The 22,249-nt window shown below is 35.8% G+C and overlaps 1 protein-coding gene and 1 long non-coding RNA gene across 2 annotated transcripts in view; both read right to left on the bottom strand.

Annotated features, from left to right (window-relative positions):
- Nucleotides 1-5,905: 5,905 nt before the first annotated feature.
- The window catches only part of LOC143452459 (U4/U6 small nuclear ribonucleoprotein Prp3-like), a 46,552-nt gene continuing 30,208 nt past the window's right edge, over nt 5,906-22,249 (bottom strand). The window contains exons 8-14 of the mRNA XM_076953450.1: nt 21,854-22,023; nt 15,170-15,249; nt 14,884-15,030; nt 12,143-12,356; nt 10,273-10,391; nt 10,086-10,169; nt 5,906-6,629 (exon numbers count right to left, since the gene is read on the bottom strand). Coding sequence (XP_076809565.1) covers nt 6,442-6,629; nt 10,086-10,169; nt 10,273-10,391; nt 12,143-12,356; nt 14,884-15,030; nt 15,170-15,249; nt 21,854-22,023 — 1,002 coding nt within the window. The 3' untranslated portion in view covers nt 5,906-6,441. The remainder of the gene's footprint in view (nt 6,630-10,085; nt 10,170-10,272; nt 10,392-12,142; nt 12,357-14,883; nt 15,031-15,169; nt 15,250-21,853; nt 22,024-22,249) is intronic.
- Nucleotides 6,636-10,079, bottom strand: LOC143452460 (uncharacterized). The gene is made up of 2 exons (XR_013115044.1): nt 7,849-10,079; nt 6,636-7,766 (listed from the first exon to the last, which is right to left on the bottom strand). It is a non-coding gene; the product is annotated as an uncharacterized LOC143452460 (long non-coding RNA).

Raw genomic sequence — 22,249 nt, forward strand, 5'->3', positions numbered from 1 at the left:
TTAACAGAGGCGCAAAATCAACACTAGAATTTTTGGCCTAAAAACCTAATTTTATCTACTTGCATGCCAATTTATAGACTAATTCTACATAACAGAATCATATAAAGATCTTAGTTTTAAAACTTTGACGCTTCCATAAGAGAAACATAGTTGTATTTTAACAACAGCTGACTATGCGATAGAAAATACGATGAATGAAAGTGTCCGTTTGCCAGGGTTTGGACCACAACTAGCTTAGGCTATTACTTCTTGAAATCCTAATAAAAATAACATATCTCTAACTCTTGCAATAGAATGTTAAACTGGAAACTGCAATTTTTCACCCAAAAAGACAAAATTCAGAAATTTTCAATTGCATTTTAGCCTAATCCAGCAATACGGTATGGCGATTGTAATAATTTATATAATTGGCATTTTAATAAGCTATTGTATGTTTTCATGCTAGATAAAATGTAATATTAAGAAAGCTGTACTGTCTTTGGTTATTCATATCATTCAAAAATTTATTCCTAAATCAAAATAGTTAACCCAGTGTATAAGTGTTTTTAAGTGGCGTCATATACTCCGAGTGTTCGAAGTTAGATGGTAGCCTACTTGTGGTAAAGAACCTAGATGACGTAGAATATGTTAGATTTTTAGTTATTACTATGAAATACTTGTACACGTAGCATGACATAAATAACGATGTCTCTCCCCGATTGGTTGGCATAGCGGTATAAAAACTGAGGCTTGGTTCAAAGCTCTCTCTTTCCCCTTCTCTCTGATTCATTTCAAGTGATTAGCTCTATTCGGATTTAAAATGCTTCTGATGTGATTACGACTATGTTTGGGAATATAAGAATTTGGACTTTATGAACGTTGTGCTGACTTAAAGAAACAATTATAGATAGCATAAAAAACGTAATCAAATATAAAATAGTCGAAGTGAGTCTTAAAAGAAAGACTAAACCCTTTGGCTTTAGGCCAATCTAAAGCAATCAACACCGCCATCCCCATAGAGTTAAAACAATGAAGTTTCTCGGAATTCATATCAACGAAAACTTACCACGGAAAGACCATATTAAATTTATGCTACAAAAAATTTAAAATAAATCAGGTGGTAATTATGAAAATTAAACCTTATTTAAACTATGAGAGCCTTCTTGTCCTGTATCATGCTATTATATAACCACACTATAGATATTGTATCCCTATCTGGAACCATGAACCAATTACCTGCATCGAATTCAGAGACTACGCTACAAACTTGTGAATAATATTGTGCCAAAAAGCGTTAACTACGTGACTTAACGAAATCAACAGACAAAGCTGTCTGAACTAGTCATGGTGATTGCAATTCAGGTATTAGACATCTGTTACACTTATGAGCAGTAGTAGCCTATAACTTATGTTCTTGGTTAATTGTAATATTGAGAAAGTGTACAGTACGTAACGTATCATAAAAGGTTAGAGTATTATAACCGCACGCAACAATAGAGTCATATAATTCAACAGGTAAGTTAAGTGAAGACACCCTCATAAGTTAGGATAAGTGAAGTCTCTTCATTTTGGTGACAAATCGTGTTTCAGTCCTCGTGGCCATTACTACCAGTTCTTCCTTCTGGTGAAAACAACCAACGTTTTTCAATGTGGCTAGTACAGCTAACTTTATTCTTGTAAACAAGTTTATTTAACAATAACCACAGCAATGGCGAACCAAAAGCTTTTGGCCAATATAAAACAATCAATCTCGCCATCGCCATAGCGACCTGGAAGCTTTTAACAGCTGTTTACTAGGGGAATACTGGACATGCCAGCCTCTGATTGGCCAAACACTTTTCTAAAGTATTACACACAAGTCCAACATTTTCATGAAAATCGCATATTCTAGCAAACACGGCTCCTAAAGAAAGTTGCTTTTGCTTTCCATAGGGAAGACAAAATAAACGCCAGCTTAACTTAACGTTTGATATATCAAAAACTTAAAACACCCTTCTCGGTAACACCTGCACATGAAACAAACTCGTACCTGTTTTGCCTTGTTTGTCATATTTATCAGGATGCAATCTGCTATTCAGTATAAGTCAGAATATTTTAATTTGTGATTGTTTGCATTTACGAACACGAGTCCGCAACATTTGCATACAGTAACATGTTAGGAGAAAACGAATAGACGCAAGTTTATTACTCAGAGTGATCGAACTTTTATTTCTTCTCTTGCATTACCAATCCACTTCCCCTAACGCACACTTACATTTACTCAAACGACGTGTTCGATGGGATCACGTGAATTGACCGTGAACAAATTCACCGGCGACAACTGGTAGTGGTCAACTGACCGGCAACAAATTGGCCGGCGATCAAATTAACCTTGACGTAAATTGGCCGGCGATCAAATTAACCGTCGATAAATTGGTCGGCGATCAAATTAACCGGCGACAAATTGGCCGTCAAAAGGTCAAAATTCTAATTCACTATTTAGTTGCGCATCAGCTTTAATCCCAGCCAATTAAGTATTTGTATTGCAGTCAAGGTTGACTGATTTGTCAAATAACAGTTTGTGTAAATTTTAGTGCCCTTATTATGTAGTGTCATATGTGTTTTGCAGTGAACTTCTTTTAATGTTGTTACTCGTATTTCTCGTATTTCCGGAAATATTTCTGTTTATTTCAATAAATGTTTCAATGTGTATTGAAATAAAAAAAAAATTTGTTAAAAACAAAGGAAATAGTTACAAACAAATATTTACTTTACATATCATACACTACCATCAACTTTAACACAATAATTCAGCACTTGCACGGTCAATTTACCTCCCGGTCAATTTTCATTCCGGTCAGTCTGTTCCCGGTTAGTTTGTTCGCGGTCAATTTACATCACGGTCAATTTACGTCACGTTCAGCTGTCCCCGGCGAGTTTGTTCGCGGTCGATTTCCCGCGGTCAAATGTCATGGAACCTAGTAAAGTGTTTTTAAATATTATTTTGTATGCTTTACAATACCACAACCAAATCAACATCAAAACAGTACCTTATTCCAGAAAATACACACAAAACATAATACAAAAATATTGAATTAAATTTTTGCCATTGCCATTGCAAAACACGTTGCTCTCGGAGCATACCCTCCCTGATGTAGTTGTATTATCATCTGTAATTTTTCATTCATTTGTCCATAACTTCATTGATTGACTGTTGTTTGTGCATGCTCACGTTTTTTTGTTATCAATATGTTGCATTTAAATTCTTAACTTTTTCCTTACGTAGCGGCCTCATTGGTATTTTTTAATACCATTACATCATTTCTTGGAAAAGTGTTTTCTAGTTATTGAATGAAGTTTATGAAATAGTTTTTTGCTAAAGACTTCAACTATCGATTGATATTTGAAAACTTTCTCAGAACAACTTCGTGTGAACACTCCTTTTAGTAAGTTTCAAGGTTGTTTTCCAGCATCTATGCTGATAAGAAGTTTTTATTGGAAATGCCCACTTCTTATCCTTAGCATTGATTTTATCTATGTCTGAATGTGTCAGCTTTAGCTATATGTATCTCATCTCACATTACTTCGTTCGCTGCGCTTGCTATTCAGGTCGACTATTTTAACTTCCATCGCTTTCACGTTTAGTAAGCACGCACTTCTACCAACGGGCAGAGTGAATCACCCTAATCAACAGATGAGTTGTCTGAGCTAGCCATGGTGATTGCAACCCAATATACATCTTATAAGCAGTAGTATTACCCATGTTCTTGGTTATTCGTAATATTGAGAGTATACAGCACCTATAATAAAAACCTTTCCTCGTTAGCTATTTCTGTTGTAATATTAAAACCTTTCAGCTGACAAAAGGTTACCGCACGCAACTATGGCGATTGTAATAAGTTACATAATTGGCATTTTAATAAGCGATTTTGTGTTCTCCAGTTAGATGAAATGTAATATTTAGAAAGCTGTTTAACCTTAGTTAATTATGTTAAAATATTGAATTCCTAGACATATTTGACAAAGCATAGGAGTGTTTTCTAGTAGCGTCACATTTTAGATTGTATGAAGTTAGATAGTACTTGTGATAAAGAACCTCGGTGAAGTGGTGTACCGACACTTAATCACGCGACGCTTAATCACCGACACATAATCACTAGGACACTTAATCACGTGACACATAATCACTTGGATGTCAGAAAAGCGTGAGGAAAATTCAGTAATTTAAGCTCGAGTGCATCTCTCTGTGGAGTCTAATGACGAATTAAGAACAGCTTGTTCGGTGTTTACCAGCCTTAGCCATGGTCCCTTCCTCTGACGTAGTCGAGTCATTTCTGATCTTAGCTGATAGCATGCCCGATCACGAGAAGATGCCTGAGCTGCTTTTGTATTTCGAACACACATATATCAGAGGCAGACGACGTTCGGGACGTGGTGAAAATTACGGCTCAGCCATCTTTTCAATCGAAAGTTGGAATCATTACGAAGCCGGGGCAGGTTGCATTGCAAGAACCACAAATGCAGTCGAAGGTTGGCATTTTGGTCTCCAAGTGCTTTTTCAATGCCACCACCCGACATTGTGGACTTTCATACAGGGAATTGAAAAAGACATTCAAATGCAACGTGCAACGTTTCTGCAAGGAATTGCTGGTACTCAACCTTCTATTCCAATGCGGTACAAGGCACTGAAACTGCGTGTGCAAAACACAGTTGACCGTTATCTGTTAAGCGAGATTTTAGTCTATCTTCGTGCAGTTGCTTACATTTCCCATGCATAACATTGCTGTAAATTGTAAATAAACATTGTAAATGTGTGATTAAATGTCCTAGTGATTAAATGTCCCAGTGATTAAGCGTCGCGTGATTAAGTATCGCGTGACTAAGTGTCACCAAACCGGTGAAGTAGAATATGTTACATTTTAGTTATTATTGTACAAATATGATCTATACGTAGCATGATGCAAGTCAAGGAGTCCTAAAAGAAAGACTAAAGCCTTTGGTTTTAGGCCAACCTAAAACAATCAACATCGCCATCCCCACACAACCATAGTTAGATAATTAAATAACTCAACAGGTAAATCAAGATACTAAGTCAAAAGCAGTTCTTCTCATGCGTTATTTTGTGAAAATTATACTGTTGTATTATATTTCGCTTTTATAACTTATAAGTTACTATAGTATAAAAAAGCGAATATAGTAGCTCTGTCTTAACTGTTTATTTCATTCGTCGTTGTTCTCGTCATACAAGTTATATGATTGTTATGCGCTTTGGAGCGATTCCTATTATCGTATAAGAGCGCTATAGAAATGTTATTATTATAAGACAACTTGGCTTGCCTACCATAACTTGCCAAGAGAAACAAATTACATTTTTGACAATTATTTTTTGTTGTTTGTTCAGTTCACTCTTCCCTTCGACATTTAAACGTAACGTTGCAAAAATTAACTCGAATTTTGTTTTTAAGATTTATATGTACTAGGGATGTGCCGCGAGGACGATTATTTAGGTTCGTGCGAAACCGAATATGATGAAGGTCGACACAAACGAATCCCGAATCTATTCGTATTAGAACCAAACAATAAAATTTTATCCAAAAGTTGTCAAGTCTTGCTTGAAAAAGTGACGTAATCGATTAACAAATCGCTTTCTTTCGAAAAATAGTGTTTAAGAAACGATTTTAAAAGCAAAATCGTTAGGAAAACGACCTTCATTGTAAGTACTGCTGACTCTAATTTGGCTTTGTCGGGAAACTACATCATTATTTTTAACAAAAGTCAGTAAATTTATAAGTAATATTGTATTCGGGTTCGTCATTGTTGGTATTCGTGTTCACCCGAATCTTCCATAAAGGCGATATTCGGCGAATCTATTCGGGTTTGGGTTAGTATCGCCTCATCCCTAATACGTACAACATCTTGATTTAGTATAGTTAACCGAAACGGGACAAAAAGGTCATTTTTTTAATTCGTTCAAGAAATAAAGAAAATTCATTAAAACCCAAACATTTTCAAGCAATGCCATATCTAACAGAATCGGTAAAATCGTTAAAAAAGCATATTAAGTTTTTGATTGAGACCATTTTTCTTAAGTGTCCGATCATTGGTGACTTTTCCTTATCACACCAGGAAAAATAGGTATCATCATAGAATGGATTTAATCCTACATCACCAATCAAATTCTACCATACAAACATTGTTTATTTCACTGGCTACATGGCAGTAAAAACAACTTCAGAAACGGTGGTCAACATATTCCAATGTCTTCTAATTAAAAAATAAAACTACTCCATCGTGGTGCACCAACAAATGCGCCATTATTAACAGGCATAACTGAATTACGACCACTGACAAACATTAGTATAACTGATAGTTTTACTATTAATTACAGTTTTTCAAAAATAAGATAAAACGCTAGTAAATGTTTCCTGGTTTTGCAACATTTACATAGTACAGTATCGGAGTGCAGTATGGTAAAATTTTAACTTAATCCTCCAAAAGTTTCTGAGAATGGGCCAAATCCCAATAGTGCTCAACGCCATGCTTTTTAAAGAAGTAGTGTGCTTCTTCATCAGTTGTGCATTGCTTAAATGTCATGTCGCCAAAATTACCGCTACTAGCCTGCCCTTCCCAGATCAGTTCACACATTTTTTCACCTTCTTCTAAACCCGTATCTAGTGCAAAAACCCAGTAATTAAACGTAAATGATAATACTGGTATTAAAGGAGAATTGAAGTCATCTCCAACCAATTTCCTAAAAAAGGATAAAAATACACTGATTCAGAAAACATATTCTTTAACGAGTTATTGGCAAATCCGTTTTGAAAAATCCGTACGTGGGGCGAATGTGACGTCAAAAGGGTTGTTGGTGTTTGAGCATTGTTCAAGCGCATACTGGACCAATCGAAAGTTGCTGCTGCAAGACTTGTTTCGGCCGAATTTAGTGGTCATGTTGGACAGTGCTTTTTATATTTTTTTTAGTCCTCAGAAACTACATACAGTTTTATTAGGCCTATCTGGCTTTCAGATTTTCAACAATGTCTATAAATGCGAGCTTGTAGGTCCTACCAAACGTAAAAAAAAAATTGTTTAACCTTTGTCCTACTGCAAGGGTACAATGTGCCCTTTCCAATTTTAAATTAAGACAGTATTTTTTCTAGAAACCTGAGAGACCTGAAATTTCCTGACATCTCTACATTTTTGTGTTAGATTAGGCAGACTAAATTTCGACAAAAAATCTTTACACGTTACCTAGATAGAGGATCGAGTTGTTTTTACACCCTTAAGAGGCGGCATGGGTACAATTGTACCCTTACACATTTTCTATCGAAATGACGCCGGAATACATAACACAAAGACAATTTTTCGAATGTTGAGTGAAACAGATTACAGAAATGATTTATTTGATACAGAAATATGAAAGAAAACTTAATCGAGGTGGTTTTAGTCCGTTTCACAAGTAATACACTTTGTATTTGTTACTGAGTGTTCGTCGCCTACAGGCTGAACGCAAACCACGCAGTTTTTCCTGGTCTTACGTCGTTTTCGCTGCTGGTGTCTGCAACATAGCAGTTACCAACAATCAGTGTAGCTCCACGACTTCCATGGGGTTCTTTGGAGTTAGTTCGCCTTCTGGCGGTGTCGCAGTGTGCCGTCCTAGAACCATTTCCACTGCAGCTCGAAGGAAACGGTTACTCATCACCATCCGGTTGGCAGAGCGAGTTTCCCCTGAAGGCATACATAGCTGTTTCGCAAGATATTTCAGAAACTTTCTCCGTTGGTCCTTTTTTCAGAACTCTTGGATGTGCTCCCTGTAGATAATAAACGACGCTAAGCCAGTGAGGTCGATCATAAAAACGCCAATGGCCAACGCAATGTCCGTCGTTTTTTCACCAAGCATTTTGTCCATCGTGTCCAACCCACTTTTGGTTTTGACATAAGACTTGATTATCTAGGGTTTGCTTGATTGCGTCGCTTTGACTTCTCCAGTCATGTGCATGGATGATAGAAGAGCACATCCGATTTTTTTTCTTTGGCACATATGAACAGACTCTTGCATCTTAATGGTAGACGAAATTGGTCGAGTAAACAGCCCTTTTCTTGGCAGGCTGCATATTACTAGGCAAAAACCTTTTGTTTTTTCTGATTGTTCCAACTAAAGTCGTTTCCCATGTGTTCATTACATTAGCTAGCTGTGCCCGTGAAGAAAGAAATTATCGGTGGTGACATTTCTTCCAGAGCCTTTATACCAACGGGCCAGGTTCAGAACTGATCGCTCACCAATATTTACTTGTCTGGGACCATCTACTGGTTTACCAGTATAAATCTGACCATGTAGCGGGTAGGAGTTTGATGCATCACAAGCCCAGAAATCCTTGATGCCATATTTGGCCTGTTTTGATGGTATATACTGTGTAAATTGAGTATGTCCTCCATATGGAAACAATTGTTCATCTATGGTGATGCATTCATGTGGTTTGTAGGCACTCTCCTAATTTTTATTCAGCATGAGCCAAATATCTCGTATTGGTGCAGCTTTATCTTTTTACTCATGCTCTGCACGGGTATTCTCGTTGTCAAATCTAATAAATCTGAGCACCATCTTGAAGCGGTATCGAAACATAGCTGCACGTACAAGAGGCAAAGCATCTACTTTCCACATATCTTCCAGATTATCTTTGTTATTTCTGCGTACACCAGCAACAATAAAGATGCCAATAAATGCTAAAGAGTCTATGCTAAAGCTCGAATCAGTGAAATGCAATGCAATATCAGCGGAAATTTATGGGAGTTGAGTACAGGGGCATAACGAGTATAATCGAGTATAATTGTTTTTCTGAGTATAATCGAGGTCACAAAGATAACATATCATATAGCGTTGTCCAAAGCCTACATGGCCTAACAACACGTGTGATACTTCCGTAGAGCACAATATTTAAACGTTCGGACCATTAAATACGGCACACCGCACAAAAAGTATAACTAACTTGGGAATTTCAATATAAAATGTATGTGGGTACAATTGTACCCATACCGCCTTTTAGCGGTGTAAAATTATGCAGTAGGACAAAGGTTAAGATAACAGTTGCTTGAGACTAGGGATGTGCCACGAGGAAAATTATTCGGGTTCGTGCGAACCCGAATATCATGAAGGTCGACACGAACGAATCCCGAATTTATTCGTATTAGAGCCAAACAATAAAATTTCGTCCAAAATTTGTCAAGTCTTGCTTGCAACATGATATAATCGATAAATAAATCGCTTTCTTTTGAAAAATAGTGTTTAAAAAACGATTGATAAAGCAAAATCGTTAGGAAAACGACCTTCATTGTAAGTACTGCTGACTCTAATTTGGCTTTGTCGGGAAACTACATCATTATTTTTAACAAAAGTCAGTAAATTTATAAGTAATATTGTATTCGGGTTCGCCATTGTTGGTATTCGTGTTCGCTCGAATCTTCCATAAAGGCGATATTCGGCGAATCTATTCGGGTTTGGGTTCGCATCGGCCCATCCCTACTTGAGACCGATAATAAGGTTGACTTGATTGTCAAAAAGCAGGACCGTGAGTGAAAAAAGCTAGCCACCAGCTAGAACAGTAGGTAGGAAGGACAAAACTTTCAGTCAAGTGCGGAACCATGTGTTGTATTAGTTACTTTGTAGGTTGTTCTGCATTAGATCCAAAAGTTGAGTGTTAAGTGTTTTGAATTGTAGGATAAAGTTTTATTTTAAAATGAATATCATGCTTCAGGTTGGAAAGTTTGCAAACGGTGCAGGGGATTTTTAATCTGCATAATACTTTGATTTGTATGGAAACGTTTGCACTTATAAATTCGTCGAAACGAGTATTGCAACAGAAACTTTACATTGATATGAAATGTGCTTGAAGCTTGCTCTCAAACCAAAAACCCTGGTGACGTCACATCCGCTCCACACAGGTTTTTGAACATGGTTTTGCCAATACCCCGTAACAAGAATAGTGATATTTTGTTTACATTTTCAAAGTCAGCGTAGTTCCATCTTTTTTAGAATATATGTTAAAAATAACTTCAGTTCCCCTAGAAACTTGTTAATGACTGTTAAATAGACATACGACTAACACCAAAATAAAAGCTTTTCATAGCCAAACCTTGTATACGTTTCCCTTTTTTGTCTTCATCCCACTTTATCCGGACAAGCATCAACCTTTTAAACTTTCTCTGTGCTTTGGGACCTTATGGCGGCACAAGATAAATAATTATTTCAACAAGCAAATAAAATTGCATAGGAAAGGTTATTATTAATTATTAAGATTTTCAAACATACATATAACTTACCTCCTTCAACTACTACCACATTAATATCTGGATGCAGTACTGTACAACCAGTCATGTATAATTGTTTGCTATTCATCTCTATCTTGAATCTTTTTGAAGGATCTCGCAACGTGTGAACTCTACATTATCATTTCAGAATAATGAAAAAAAAACATACTATATTTTTGATGTAAATTGACTTAGATATATATGGCAATACTCTTGCAAAAATAAAAAATATGTTTTTGACAATAAGCCACCAAACTTTAGTTATGATCCATTGAACAATTTGGCTTGCTTCCCAATTGCCGTCTTTAAACTCACAATGGTTGATGCAATGCAAATTTTCCCCCAAAAATTGTTAGACAAGGGAATTTTCAACCGAAATCATAAAGCAACTGCATAGCAACAAATTATCTCAGTGAAAACGAACTAGAAAAGTGAAGGTTGTTCCGCTTCACTGAGCACAAATAGTACCTTTCGTAAAACGGGTGTATCTCAGAAACTACTTGCCCAATTTTAATAAAATTGTGCTCATTTTTCATGAAAAGACTTGTACCTTCATCCTACGAAGTTTTATCAAAGATGGTGGGTATGGAATGCCTAAAATTCTAGTTGAGTTGGGATGGCATAACCAGACAACAGTACAAAAAAAGGCCGATTTGTCAGAGTTATTTGGAGTTAAGGGTGGAGGGTTTCAAGGCTCTCTTTGCAACTGTTATAGGTGTGTTGTAAAGATTATTATTTAAACAAAACCAGATGATTTGGGAAATTCGGGATATATTTCTGAGAAGCAGCTGAGAAGATGTTAGAAAAATCAATGCAATTAAAGTTGGAACAAAAATTTTATACGTCGACAGAAAGTTATGCAAAATTCCATTTTATTGTGCTAACTGAGTGTAATGTTGGGGTTGAGGGCTGTTGTTGATTATATTGCTAGATCGATTGTTTACTAATCTGACTCCAATGATAGCGCATTCATTAACCCCTGATAGCCTAGTTAAGCATCATAGTACCAAAACCAAACTTTCAATGTCTTGAATATTACAATAATTTGATTCTGAATGACATGGTTAATGTTTCCAAAGAACAGAATAGAGTTGCATTCGGTAGACTGTAAATTACAGACTGGCATACCAGAACTGACGCGTTAAGCGCTGTAGTACGAATGACGTAATTCGGAAGTAATCAAAACCGGGTCGTGTATCGAAGTTCGGTATTTCACGGTTTGTTGTCAGGGGTCTACATATCCATGTTACTGTGGGGTGATAAGAGCGAAGTTGAGTCATCTGCAAAGCTTGGAGGGTATGAAATAAAGGTAATTGAAGAAATATGTTACTTGGGTGATAGAAAATTTCGCCCAGCCTACAATGTATTTTTTTATTTTCAAATGATTAAAAAGTATATAATCGTTTTAGCAGCACATATTTTGGTGTTGGTGTGAAACACTGCCAGTGAAGTAGTCAGAAAAAAAATATGATGTAGCAAGTAGAGTAAGTTAAAAATTGTATTAAACATTTGTAACCGAGTAAGTTTCACATTTTGTCATTTTTCAATTTTTAGTGTGTATTAAGGGTCTCAAGTTACGTAAGTTTTCATTTAGCCCTCATAGCCATTTGAGTCTGATACCACTCAAAGTATGATGCATGAGAAGTGTGGATGTGTTATGGAGCCGAGTACTGGGTGACAAAAACACCTGCTGCAAAGTGCAAACTCCAGAACACAGTCACTTATATCTTTTAGTTATATGACAACTTTCCAAAAAATGTGACAAATGATGATAAAATGGTTAAAGAGTGTTAGTGTGTGCCTGGTTTAGACAATTACAAACACTAGCTTTAGATAAATATTCAATGAAGTTAGTAAACCGTAACAAACAAACTTAACTTACCTGTACATTGTTATATGTACTGTGTCTGAAGTGTTTTCCTTTAACTTTCGAATTCGTTTTTCTTTCTTTTGTTCAGTAGTTAGCTTTCTTGCAGCATTAGCCTGTTCGTGGGCTCGCTGTCGTTTTGCCATTTGCATTCGAACATGTTTTTCTACTTTTGTGGGATCCTGCACTGCATCCGTTCCTAGCACCCTCATCAAATTGGAAAGTTTAACTGTAAAAAATTTCAACTGCTATGTTTGCTGTTTATAATACATAACATCTTTCATGTTCAATTCACATAAAAATGGCCCAAAGCAACTTCATGAAAATGCCATCTTTTTCACAAACAAAGCAGCCAAAACAGTGTGCAACATAAACATAATTTCTATTTGAAGTACATATAGGAATGACAGTGTTTAGCCAACAGAAACTTCATTACATGCGACTTCTCTACTTATATGCAAATTAACTTTGTTATATATCAGTTTTTGGTTCCAGTACCAATGGCGTAGTTACTAATATTTACTATTTAAATAAGCAAGGAAGTAACAGGGTTGCCCAACTGGAAAGTAAGTTCTATGTCCTACAGCAAAACACTCATTGCAAATCAAGCAAGTCAGTTTGCCAGAGTGCAGGCTAAACTTTACTTGTCCATAACTCATTGCTTTGGCGTCAAATTTTTATATATGAAATTGCAATGTTGCACAAAAAATTCTACAATTTAATGTTAATCATATAGTAAGCTAAAGTCACAGAATCATTTAGACATGATTTTTATCAAAATAAAAAAATATAACTGGCTGAGCCAACGTTACATTTTTTAGAGAACTGCTCGAAACATATTCTGAAAAAATTACGTCTGGGTAAAACAAAGTCATAAAAAAATGGTGGCAGCATGTATCTTGTGCATTATATAGATCGAATCAATTTTCACTAACTCTCTTTTTCAGTGGCATAGCAAGAGCAAGATGAAGGCAAGTTTGAAGGGGTAACAAATATAGTAAAAAGTGGTATGTTCAATCAGAATTACTTTTGGTACACTGTCTGCACATGCCAATTACTCAATCAGATGCTCAAAGCAGCAATACAAGCAACGAAAGTCTTTGAAACGTTTTCTATCCACCAAACATGCAGTTTCAAGCAGGCATTATTACACTATTTTAACCTCAAGTTACAAAAAAGCCATTTTTTATTTGAATGGGTTGGTATGCAATATATTGGTTTTTACATATTAGTAATAATATGTTTAAATATAACCAGGCTTTGCACAATATATTTTTGCAAACTACAAAATTTTTTTGAACTGGTAGTTATAATTAAGCCTTTGAAAAGTAAGGACTATTTTACGCTAAAATCTTAGTCACTGTTCCATATGCGTAAATCATAGGTCTGCCACGCTTGTGCGGAAAAATTTGATAATCGTCCCGCAGACCCATAAATATATTCAGCTATCAAGTAGTGAGGTTGCAATGTGCTTATAAAAAGGATACACCCTGGTATTTATTAACTTATCCGATAATAATATTGCTACTTTGACTATTGTGTTTGATCTGTTGAAAATAGCATATTGCATTGTCTTTTTCGTTGAGTAATGAGTGAAACGTGAAAAAACAGTACTTTTGTTGTGAACAACATCATATGACACAATGCATTTGTCTAACATTAAAAGTTTTCACTAAAAATGTAAGGTATTAGAATAACGTCTTACAATTAGCCTACCAGCCTAGCCTACCATACATTTTTAAATAAATTATTTGTCATTCAGGCATTTCATCCAACACAAGCCAAGTTAATAAATATGAAAATTTTATGCAAATAAGTATGTGAACTTTTAAACACCTAGAAATATCTGTTGCTGCAAATTGCTTCTTTTAAATAGGACTAAACAAGTTGTTGTTTGCCATTAGTGAGTAGTTTTATAACAAACAAACGTTGTTACTCAAATTACCCCTTAATTTTTGCCTATAACCAATTTTATTTTATTTACGAAAATAAAAACACAATATGCTGTATAAAAACAACATATCCCACAGAAGAAGATTTTATGAAAAAATTTGAGGTATGTTTGATTAAATAACCTTATCCATCATTAAAGGTATCACAAAGTTCAAGTAACTCACTTTTTTAAAAAAATCTGCTTTTGTTCCACCTCAAGGTAAAAAATTGATATGTGACACAAGCAATTGTTTTGAAAAACCATTATGATAATCTTAAGATGGTCCTTAATAACACATATAACTTTCATTTCATATTGTCCTGAAATAAAAGAATTTAAAGGGTTTTAGTCTAACATACTGAAATTACCCCGTACACCCAAATTACCCCAGCCACCTACTTCTGTGGAAGTGTTTTAGATTATAGAGTAGACTATATATTATGACATTTCTTGCCAATATGAAAAATTTACTGTTGGTTATGTAGTCACAAAACGCAGCTATGCTCCACATGTGTCTGTATATGCAATGTATAAGTAGAAGGTAAAGATAACGCCTGTCATTCGTCACCTGCTAATCGCAAACTAAACTGCTTTTGGCAGCAACATATTGCACCAAGATACTATAAGTAGCAAACAATATCATTGTGACATCATATTGAGAACTTCAATTGTATTCCATCTGTGGTAACATTGGTTTTATAACAAATTAAATTTTATAACATATTCCATATAGTTACAACAATGTAGGCTTACTGAGTGGAAGCACCACTTGGCAAACTACATCTGGCCCTGCCCTTGTCAAGGCCTGCACTAAAGTATATACCTTTTGGCTCAGGGGCAGGTATTAGTCCAAGTCGGACTTTTTCTTGTTCATCTTTCAGAGCTTCCCTTCTGTTCATTCTTCTTAACTTTTTACGTTCTTTTTTGGTTAAGTAGGTTCCCAGGACTGGGTTTTCTGTGATATCTTCACCTATGTCATAGAAGTATGTAATTCCAATTGACAATAAAGTATAATAACCACAACACGATGTCATAATAATAAACCCAGTTTGACAAACATAGTATTGATACACAATATAATACCACATAATTGTAAACAATAGTTAAACCTGGTGCTATGATTTGAGTTGGGTGTTCAATAAGGTTGGTCAACACATCACTCACTATATTTGACTGGTTTGCAAAGTCCCTGCATAAGAAATTGCTTATATTAAATTTAACGAGACATATTTTCATATCTTTCTACCATACACAGATTATTTACATTAGCATTCGCCTATACAAGCACTTCTAACAGATTGCAAACAATTTACCTTACAAATAAATTTTCATAAACCATTCCAATATTGTTTTATGAATAAATTAGAGGTGTATTATCAATTCAAGTTTGTCAGTGCCTGAAAAACCACCAAGTTGGCAAAACTCGCGTAGGAAGTACAGTACAAAAAGATTTTTTTTGCAATAGTGTACAGCAGGGGTCGGCAACCTACGGCCTACACTTTTTTGCAATGGTGTACAGCAGGGGTCGGCAACCTACGGCCCGCCATGCAAAATGTCCGGCCAGAGACATATTAATTAGTTATCACAAGAATACAGCCCGCCGTGTCTTATTGAGTTTCAAACTGCAGTGTTAGCAGTGTTTGAAAAAATTGTGGTATTGTTACGCCATAAGTACGTCGTACTCTATTGTTACACTATAAAACTGGTGCGAAGGCGGTAGACTAGTATCTCGTACTAAGTAGGACGAGATTGTCTGTAGAGTAGACTAGACTAGTTGTTATAGATACAAAGTGAGACGCACATGAGCTTTAACCTAAAGTTTGTTATAATTTAGGAATTTAGGATGTTAGCGAAACGTCGAAAGGTTGATGATGAGTGCCGAGGTTTTAATGAAGAATGGACGGAAAAGTACTTTTCCATGCTACACTTTGGTAAACCCACATGCTTAATTTGCAATCAGTCTGTTGCTGTAAACAAGGAATTTATTATTAAGCGTCATTATGAGACAAAGCATTCGAAGTTTTCGGAGTACAGAGGCCAAACAAGAAAAGACAAAATTAACCGTCTTAAACTCTGCTTTAGAAAATCAGTGTAGTATATTTCAAAAGCAAAACACTGAATCAGAAAAAAACACTCAGGCAAGCTATGAGGTCTCCAAAGTAATTGCAAAAAACATGAAACCTTTTACTGATAGTGATTACGTGAAAGACTGTTTGATGGCCGTTGTCGAAGTCATATGTCCGGAGAAAAAAAAAATTTCTCCGATGTTAGCCTTTCTACAAGAACTGTCACCCGACGAATCGAAGAAATGTCACAGGATGTAAAAACTCGCCAACAAGATTGTCTAAAAAATTTGCAATACTTTTCAATTGCTATTGACGAGAGCATTGATACAACGGACACAGCTCAGCTTGCGGTATTCGTTCGTGGAGTCAGCTCAAATTTTGATATTTTTGAAGATTTCGTTAAGTTAGTTCCTATGAAGGGCACTACAGCAGGAGCAGATATTCTGAAGGCACTTTTGCAGTGCACTAACAGTATAAACCTCGATCTGTCAAAATTGGTGTCGGTAACAACCGACGGAGCTCCTGCAATGATCGGTAAAAATAAAGGTGCCGTTGCTCGGCTTCAAAAACACTTGGAAGATCTCGGACGCAATGACAAAATCTCAAAGGTACACTGTTTAATTCACCAGGAGGCGTTGTTCGCCAAGACAAAAAACTTGAAGAGTGTTATGGACACAGTGGTGAAAGCTGTGAATATGATTTTGTCTCACAAACGGAATCACAGACAGTTTCGCCAGATGTTACTAGAAGCAGAGAATCAATATGGTGATGTCCTGTATTTCTGCGATGTTCGCTGGCTAAGTCGAGGAGCTATGCTTGTACGAGCTGAGAAATAAAATAGCAACGTTCCTTGAAAATAAAAACATTAACGCCACAGAATTTCATAATCCAGAATGGATATCTAATCTTGCTTTCTTAGTAGATTTAATGTCACATCTGAACAAATTGAATTTGCAACTTCAGGGGAAAAAACAACTGATACATGAGATGTGGAGGCACATACTGTACTCGCATTTGAAACAAAACTGCGACTCTGGGAATGTCAACTGGACAAAGAAAATTATGTTTACTTTCCTATACTGGAGGAGAGCAAACCTAGTAGCAACACTGCATTTGTCACGGTGATACGAAATTTAATTACTGAATTTTCCTCACGCTTTGCCGACATTCTTTCTCTACAAAATAAATTCAGGCTATCCAGTACTCCGTTTGATGTGGACGCCAATACCATTCCCGAAAAATTTCAAATGGATCTTATTGAAATGCAATGCAGTGACGAATTGAAGGCAAAATTTCATACAAAGGGCATATCGCTGCTTGACTTTTACAAAAAGTACCTTCTTGAAAGTGGTCTTTATCCCAGCTTGACCAACAATGCAAAAGAAATGGCATCGATGTTTGGTTGCACGTACACATGTGAACAAATGTTTTCAACAATGAAATTAACGAAGAGCAAGCTAAGATCCCGAATTTCCGACGCCCATTTAGAAAATGTTCTGGTTATTGCTTCATCTGACTTGTCACCAGATGTTGAAAAACTTTCACAAAGCAAGCAGCATCAAGTGTCACATTAATGCTGTGTTGTTGAAGTGTGAATACATAAATTTTGTTCTTTTTGTGATTGGTATGATTGAGATTGCAGCAATGTAGCGTAATATACTGAAGTGAGTGTGAATTATAGTATTAATGAAAATTCCGGTCCGCCAAAGAGTTGTATACTTGACATTTGGCCCGTGACTAGCAAAAGGTTGCCGACCCCTGGTGTACAGCATAGTAAAATGAAATTGTACAGTATGATACTGCTTGTTATATAATAGATAATGATTGTTCGTGTTAGAAGTGATGGCCTAGAGCAGGGCTTCTCAAGCTTTTTAGAAAAGAAATTCCAATATGACCCCTTGATGATATAAAAACAATAAACGACCCATCACAGGTTTCAAGTAATACTTCACTCAATACCGGAATTATACAAATACTAATGCAAACAATCCACACAAATAACTGCACAGTAATAAAACCAATGACAAATTAACAAAAAGAAATCAAATTATAAAAACTGAATTTGTTTCACAACTCAGTGCATGAGAAGCCCTAGCCTAAACTGCCATTACATGCAAATAGATGTTAAAAGCGACGCCGTCAAAGGCAAACTGAACTATACGCAAAAGATAGGAATGCTGCCAGGACTGACCGAAATGTGATTTATAGGCGAATTGATGTTATAATACTGTATGTGCAATTTATGCAATCTGACACAGACTGGAAAGGCTTTTTATAAAATACAACAAGACTTAAACTATGCAATTTCCATGATTATGTTGGACTTCTGCGTAGTGGCTGGTAGACCAAGCAGAGGCCAGCATGACCGGTGTTGTTTTTCAGTGCAGGAATTGCCCTAGCAAACGGCCCTTTTAACTTGTTTCCCTGTTACATTCTTAGGTTAGGCTAAAATGTAATTGAAAACAGATGAAAAATGACATTTTTTAGTCAAAAATTGTAGTCTTGAATTTAATGGGCTATAATAGCCTAAGGCATACATGAATTTCCCTGTTACATTCTTAGGTGAGGCTAAAATGTAATTGAAAATAGATGAAAATTGACATTTTTAGCCAAAAATTGTAGTCTTGAGTTTAATGGGCTATAATAGCCTAATGCATGCATGAATTTTGATTAGTTGCATTTTTAGTAATTTCACTTCATACTAAATAAACAAGAAATTAGGCATTTTTACAAAGTTTGTCGGGCCCTTAATATGGACATCAAATTTTGACAGGAGCAGGATATAATGCTCTTTGTCCTTACTCAAAGTTTTGAGAAGAAGGCAAGACAATAGTTAACCTGTTACGCAGTACTACTCAAACTAATCTGAAATTTGTTTCACTTTGTAAGATTTTTCCACATAGGTGCATGGTCAATTTCAAAAATTTGTAACATTTCCAACACGTCATCACATTCCTCTCGCCACTTATAACATAACTTAAAGGCTGTTACTATTTCACTGAAAAAAATAATGTTCAAGTTATTTTTCCTGGTTTTTGTTAACCTAACTTAAGTATTATAACATATATATATACAGTTACCTAAAGCTAACCCAAATCTTCCTTGTAATTTAAATCTAACTTCAATTAAACCCTAAACAGCTTAAACTAACTTTTTGCATATTCATTCTCCTAATCTAACTGTCTATCTCTAAGAACAGGATGTGTGACCTATTTTGGTAAAATAGTCACTCTAACGCTTAAATTATGTTAGTTATACAGATAAGTCATAAAATACAACATTTATCATATTCATGGGTTTAGTGATGGTGCTAGTTGTTACCAGCAATCATTACTTTAATTATTTTTGAGCACGTTGTAAGCCTTTTCAGCTTTGTCACCTTTTCTCTTTCATTAGCGCATGTTAATAACAACTTGCTCGATTTTTTCATCCCCACCATACTTTTCAAGAAATATAACATAACAGATTCATCAGCCTAAGCCCAAGCCACTAGGCATGCATTATTTGGAAGGCATTGTCGCACCATGTTGGTATTCATACACTACGATGCCATTGTGATATCATAGTCACCATTGCAATCCATGCCTTTGCATGTGTGACAGTTCCTGAACTTGCTTGCATGTTTATCTGAAGTTTTTAGACTGTCTTGGAAAGTTGCATGATTTGTGGCAAGGTAGGAAGGATGAGCATGGGCTTATAATATTCATACCATAAAATGTCACAATTTTTTGGTGCACAGCATCTAAACTAGATTAACCTAATTCAATGAATGGCGTGATTGAAATACTTTGCGGATGAGATCAACCTAAAGTACTCCAAAATATAGTACCAAAGAAATATGTGATTACTTCACGGTGAATAGATCCTACTGCACATTGTTAAAGTGGTAAAGTTAAGAGAATGGGTAAGCAAAAAGTTAAGTTTACTTATTTGGAGTTTAACTGAAGTTTAAATCATGCATTAATATTAGAAGGTACATTTAGGTTACTTTGCTAAAACATTTAAACTAGGTCAACAAGAAACTGTAATAGCTTCGTACGCCCCACGGTGGAGTAGTAAATGGTAGGAACAAGGTTAAGCAATATCATTTGAATGTAAAAATGCAATGAAGAACATGTAGCATCAGCATCAAAATTAGTCAAAAATGTTTTCAACTTTTTACGATTACTTCAGTTATGGGTTTTGTCAATTTCGATAACCAAGCATTTCTAACATGGCAAGCATTCCTCGTTCGAACTAGGTAGGGCAGGGGTTGGCAACCTTAACGAAGTGTTATAGTTTATGAATTGTGCCAAAAAGTTTTGTTTCGTGTACAACCTAATGTGAAGGGAAAGTCCAATAACAAGTTGATCATATAGGAAAAGGCACTATTATCTGAACATTTTGGTAAACACTTCTACAGTTAAGTTAGGTGAAAGAAAATCACTAATTTCCTTTTTTGGCCTCGATTGTGACATAGGCGGCGATTGTGATTCTGTAAGTCAAATACAAATTACACTGTTTGACAACACGCTTTTCATTTGCACAGTAAACAACCAGAGTGTAAACCATAGGCCTGCCTTGAGGAGTTCAGTTTATTACCAATGAAGCGCCATGTACAGAAATAAGCAACACATGAGCATAAACAATAAAAACTTTGTGAATACTTAACAATGAAGACAATGACTTATAATTATGGAAAATCCAGTAGCCTAACCAATTATGTTTTGGGTCAATAACAGTACGGTTTCTGTTGGATCATTTAATCTACCAACTTAGTTTATACGAGTATCGTACCGGTTGGGCTACCCGGGTTCCTATTGTAGCTGCAACAGATACATCCTTGATGGAAATATTTTAAGCAATAAAACTTTACTTAAAAACAAAATCTTCCTTTTCTCTTTACTTAAAAGTAACATAATGAATTTTCAAATGTAGTGTGCTACAGCTGTCGAATACAGCTTAACTGGTATATGGTCTGATTAAAGGAGCCCAGTCTTGTTGCAAGTGGTTGCAGCGGGTAGTTTAGGACACTGTAGTCAATTTATCTGCATGTCACGTAGAACCAAAATTAAAGTTGTCAAGTAGACTTATATTACCATTGCCAAAGCAATAACTACTCTCCTTATAGGCTACTTAGCCTAAAACATGTCTACAGTAATAGGGGGCTACTATTGGGCAAATAAATGGGAGACTTGAAAGACAATGAAGTAAAATAAGAAACAGGATATAATTTGGCACTTATCCTTATTTTACTTTAAAATTTGGTTAACACGGTTCAGACAACATTAACTTGAAAGACTATGTAACACTTTTGTTTCAAGATAGTGCAGTTCATCACGCATTGTGATTATGTCTGTCATTACAAGCACCTCGATCCATGTCACAATTATGACCAGATTTGCGGTTTTCTTTTTCGGACAGTTACATAGCCACAAATAATTTAACAAAATGTTAAGTTACTAGTGCTCTTTCATAAAAAACCCTATTTATGACTAGCTTTAAACCAGCTTGAACGCATGTAGCACACTGCGTGAGCAAAGTTTCCTCGTGTTACCAGGGCTTAAATCACATGCCGTGCCATGAATATATTCAGCTCCACAAGAGGCACACATGTCACAGGTTCACCTTGACTGCTGACATATATACATAACTATACAAGTAAGCGAAAGTTGTTTACTACTTACTGTTTATTATGTATTCATTATGTTTAATAAAGCTGATGGTCACTTAAATATTAATCCATACCTTTCTTCATTATCAATAATGTATTTATCCCACCATTCAATATCTGGAATTGCATTTGCTATACTTTCCGCCCCAACTTTGGGTGCAATTAGAGCAAGTTTTGAGGCCTGCTGAATTCCTGTCCTCTTGGCTGCCTGTGCAATTTCGCCCTGAAGCTTTTCAAGCTGTGCCTTCAAAAGTTAACAAGTAATTTGTTGAATAATGCTTAGGCCAGGCCTACATAAACCTACAGTATTTTTTAAGCTTGCCATAAATATAGATTTAGTAGCAACGCAATATTTAACAAATTTTAGTTTTTCATCCAAATTGAAAAGAGTGTCGGCTATATTCAGCTGAATTCATTCCAATGTAGTCTGGCCCATATGGCTAGTGTTTTAACCTATCCAGTCTTGCGTG

Source organism: Clavelina lepadiformis, chromosome 4, assembly GCF_947623445.1.
Source record: "Clavelina lepadiformis chromosome 4, kaClaLepa1.1, whole genome shotgun sequence".
Classification (NCBI taxonomy): Eukaryota; Metazoa; Chordata; class Ascidiacea; order Aplousobranchia; family Clavelinidae; genus Clavelina; species Clavelina lepadiformis.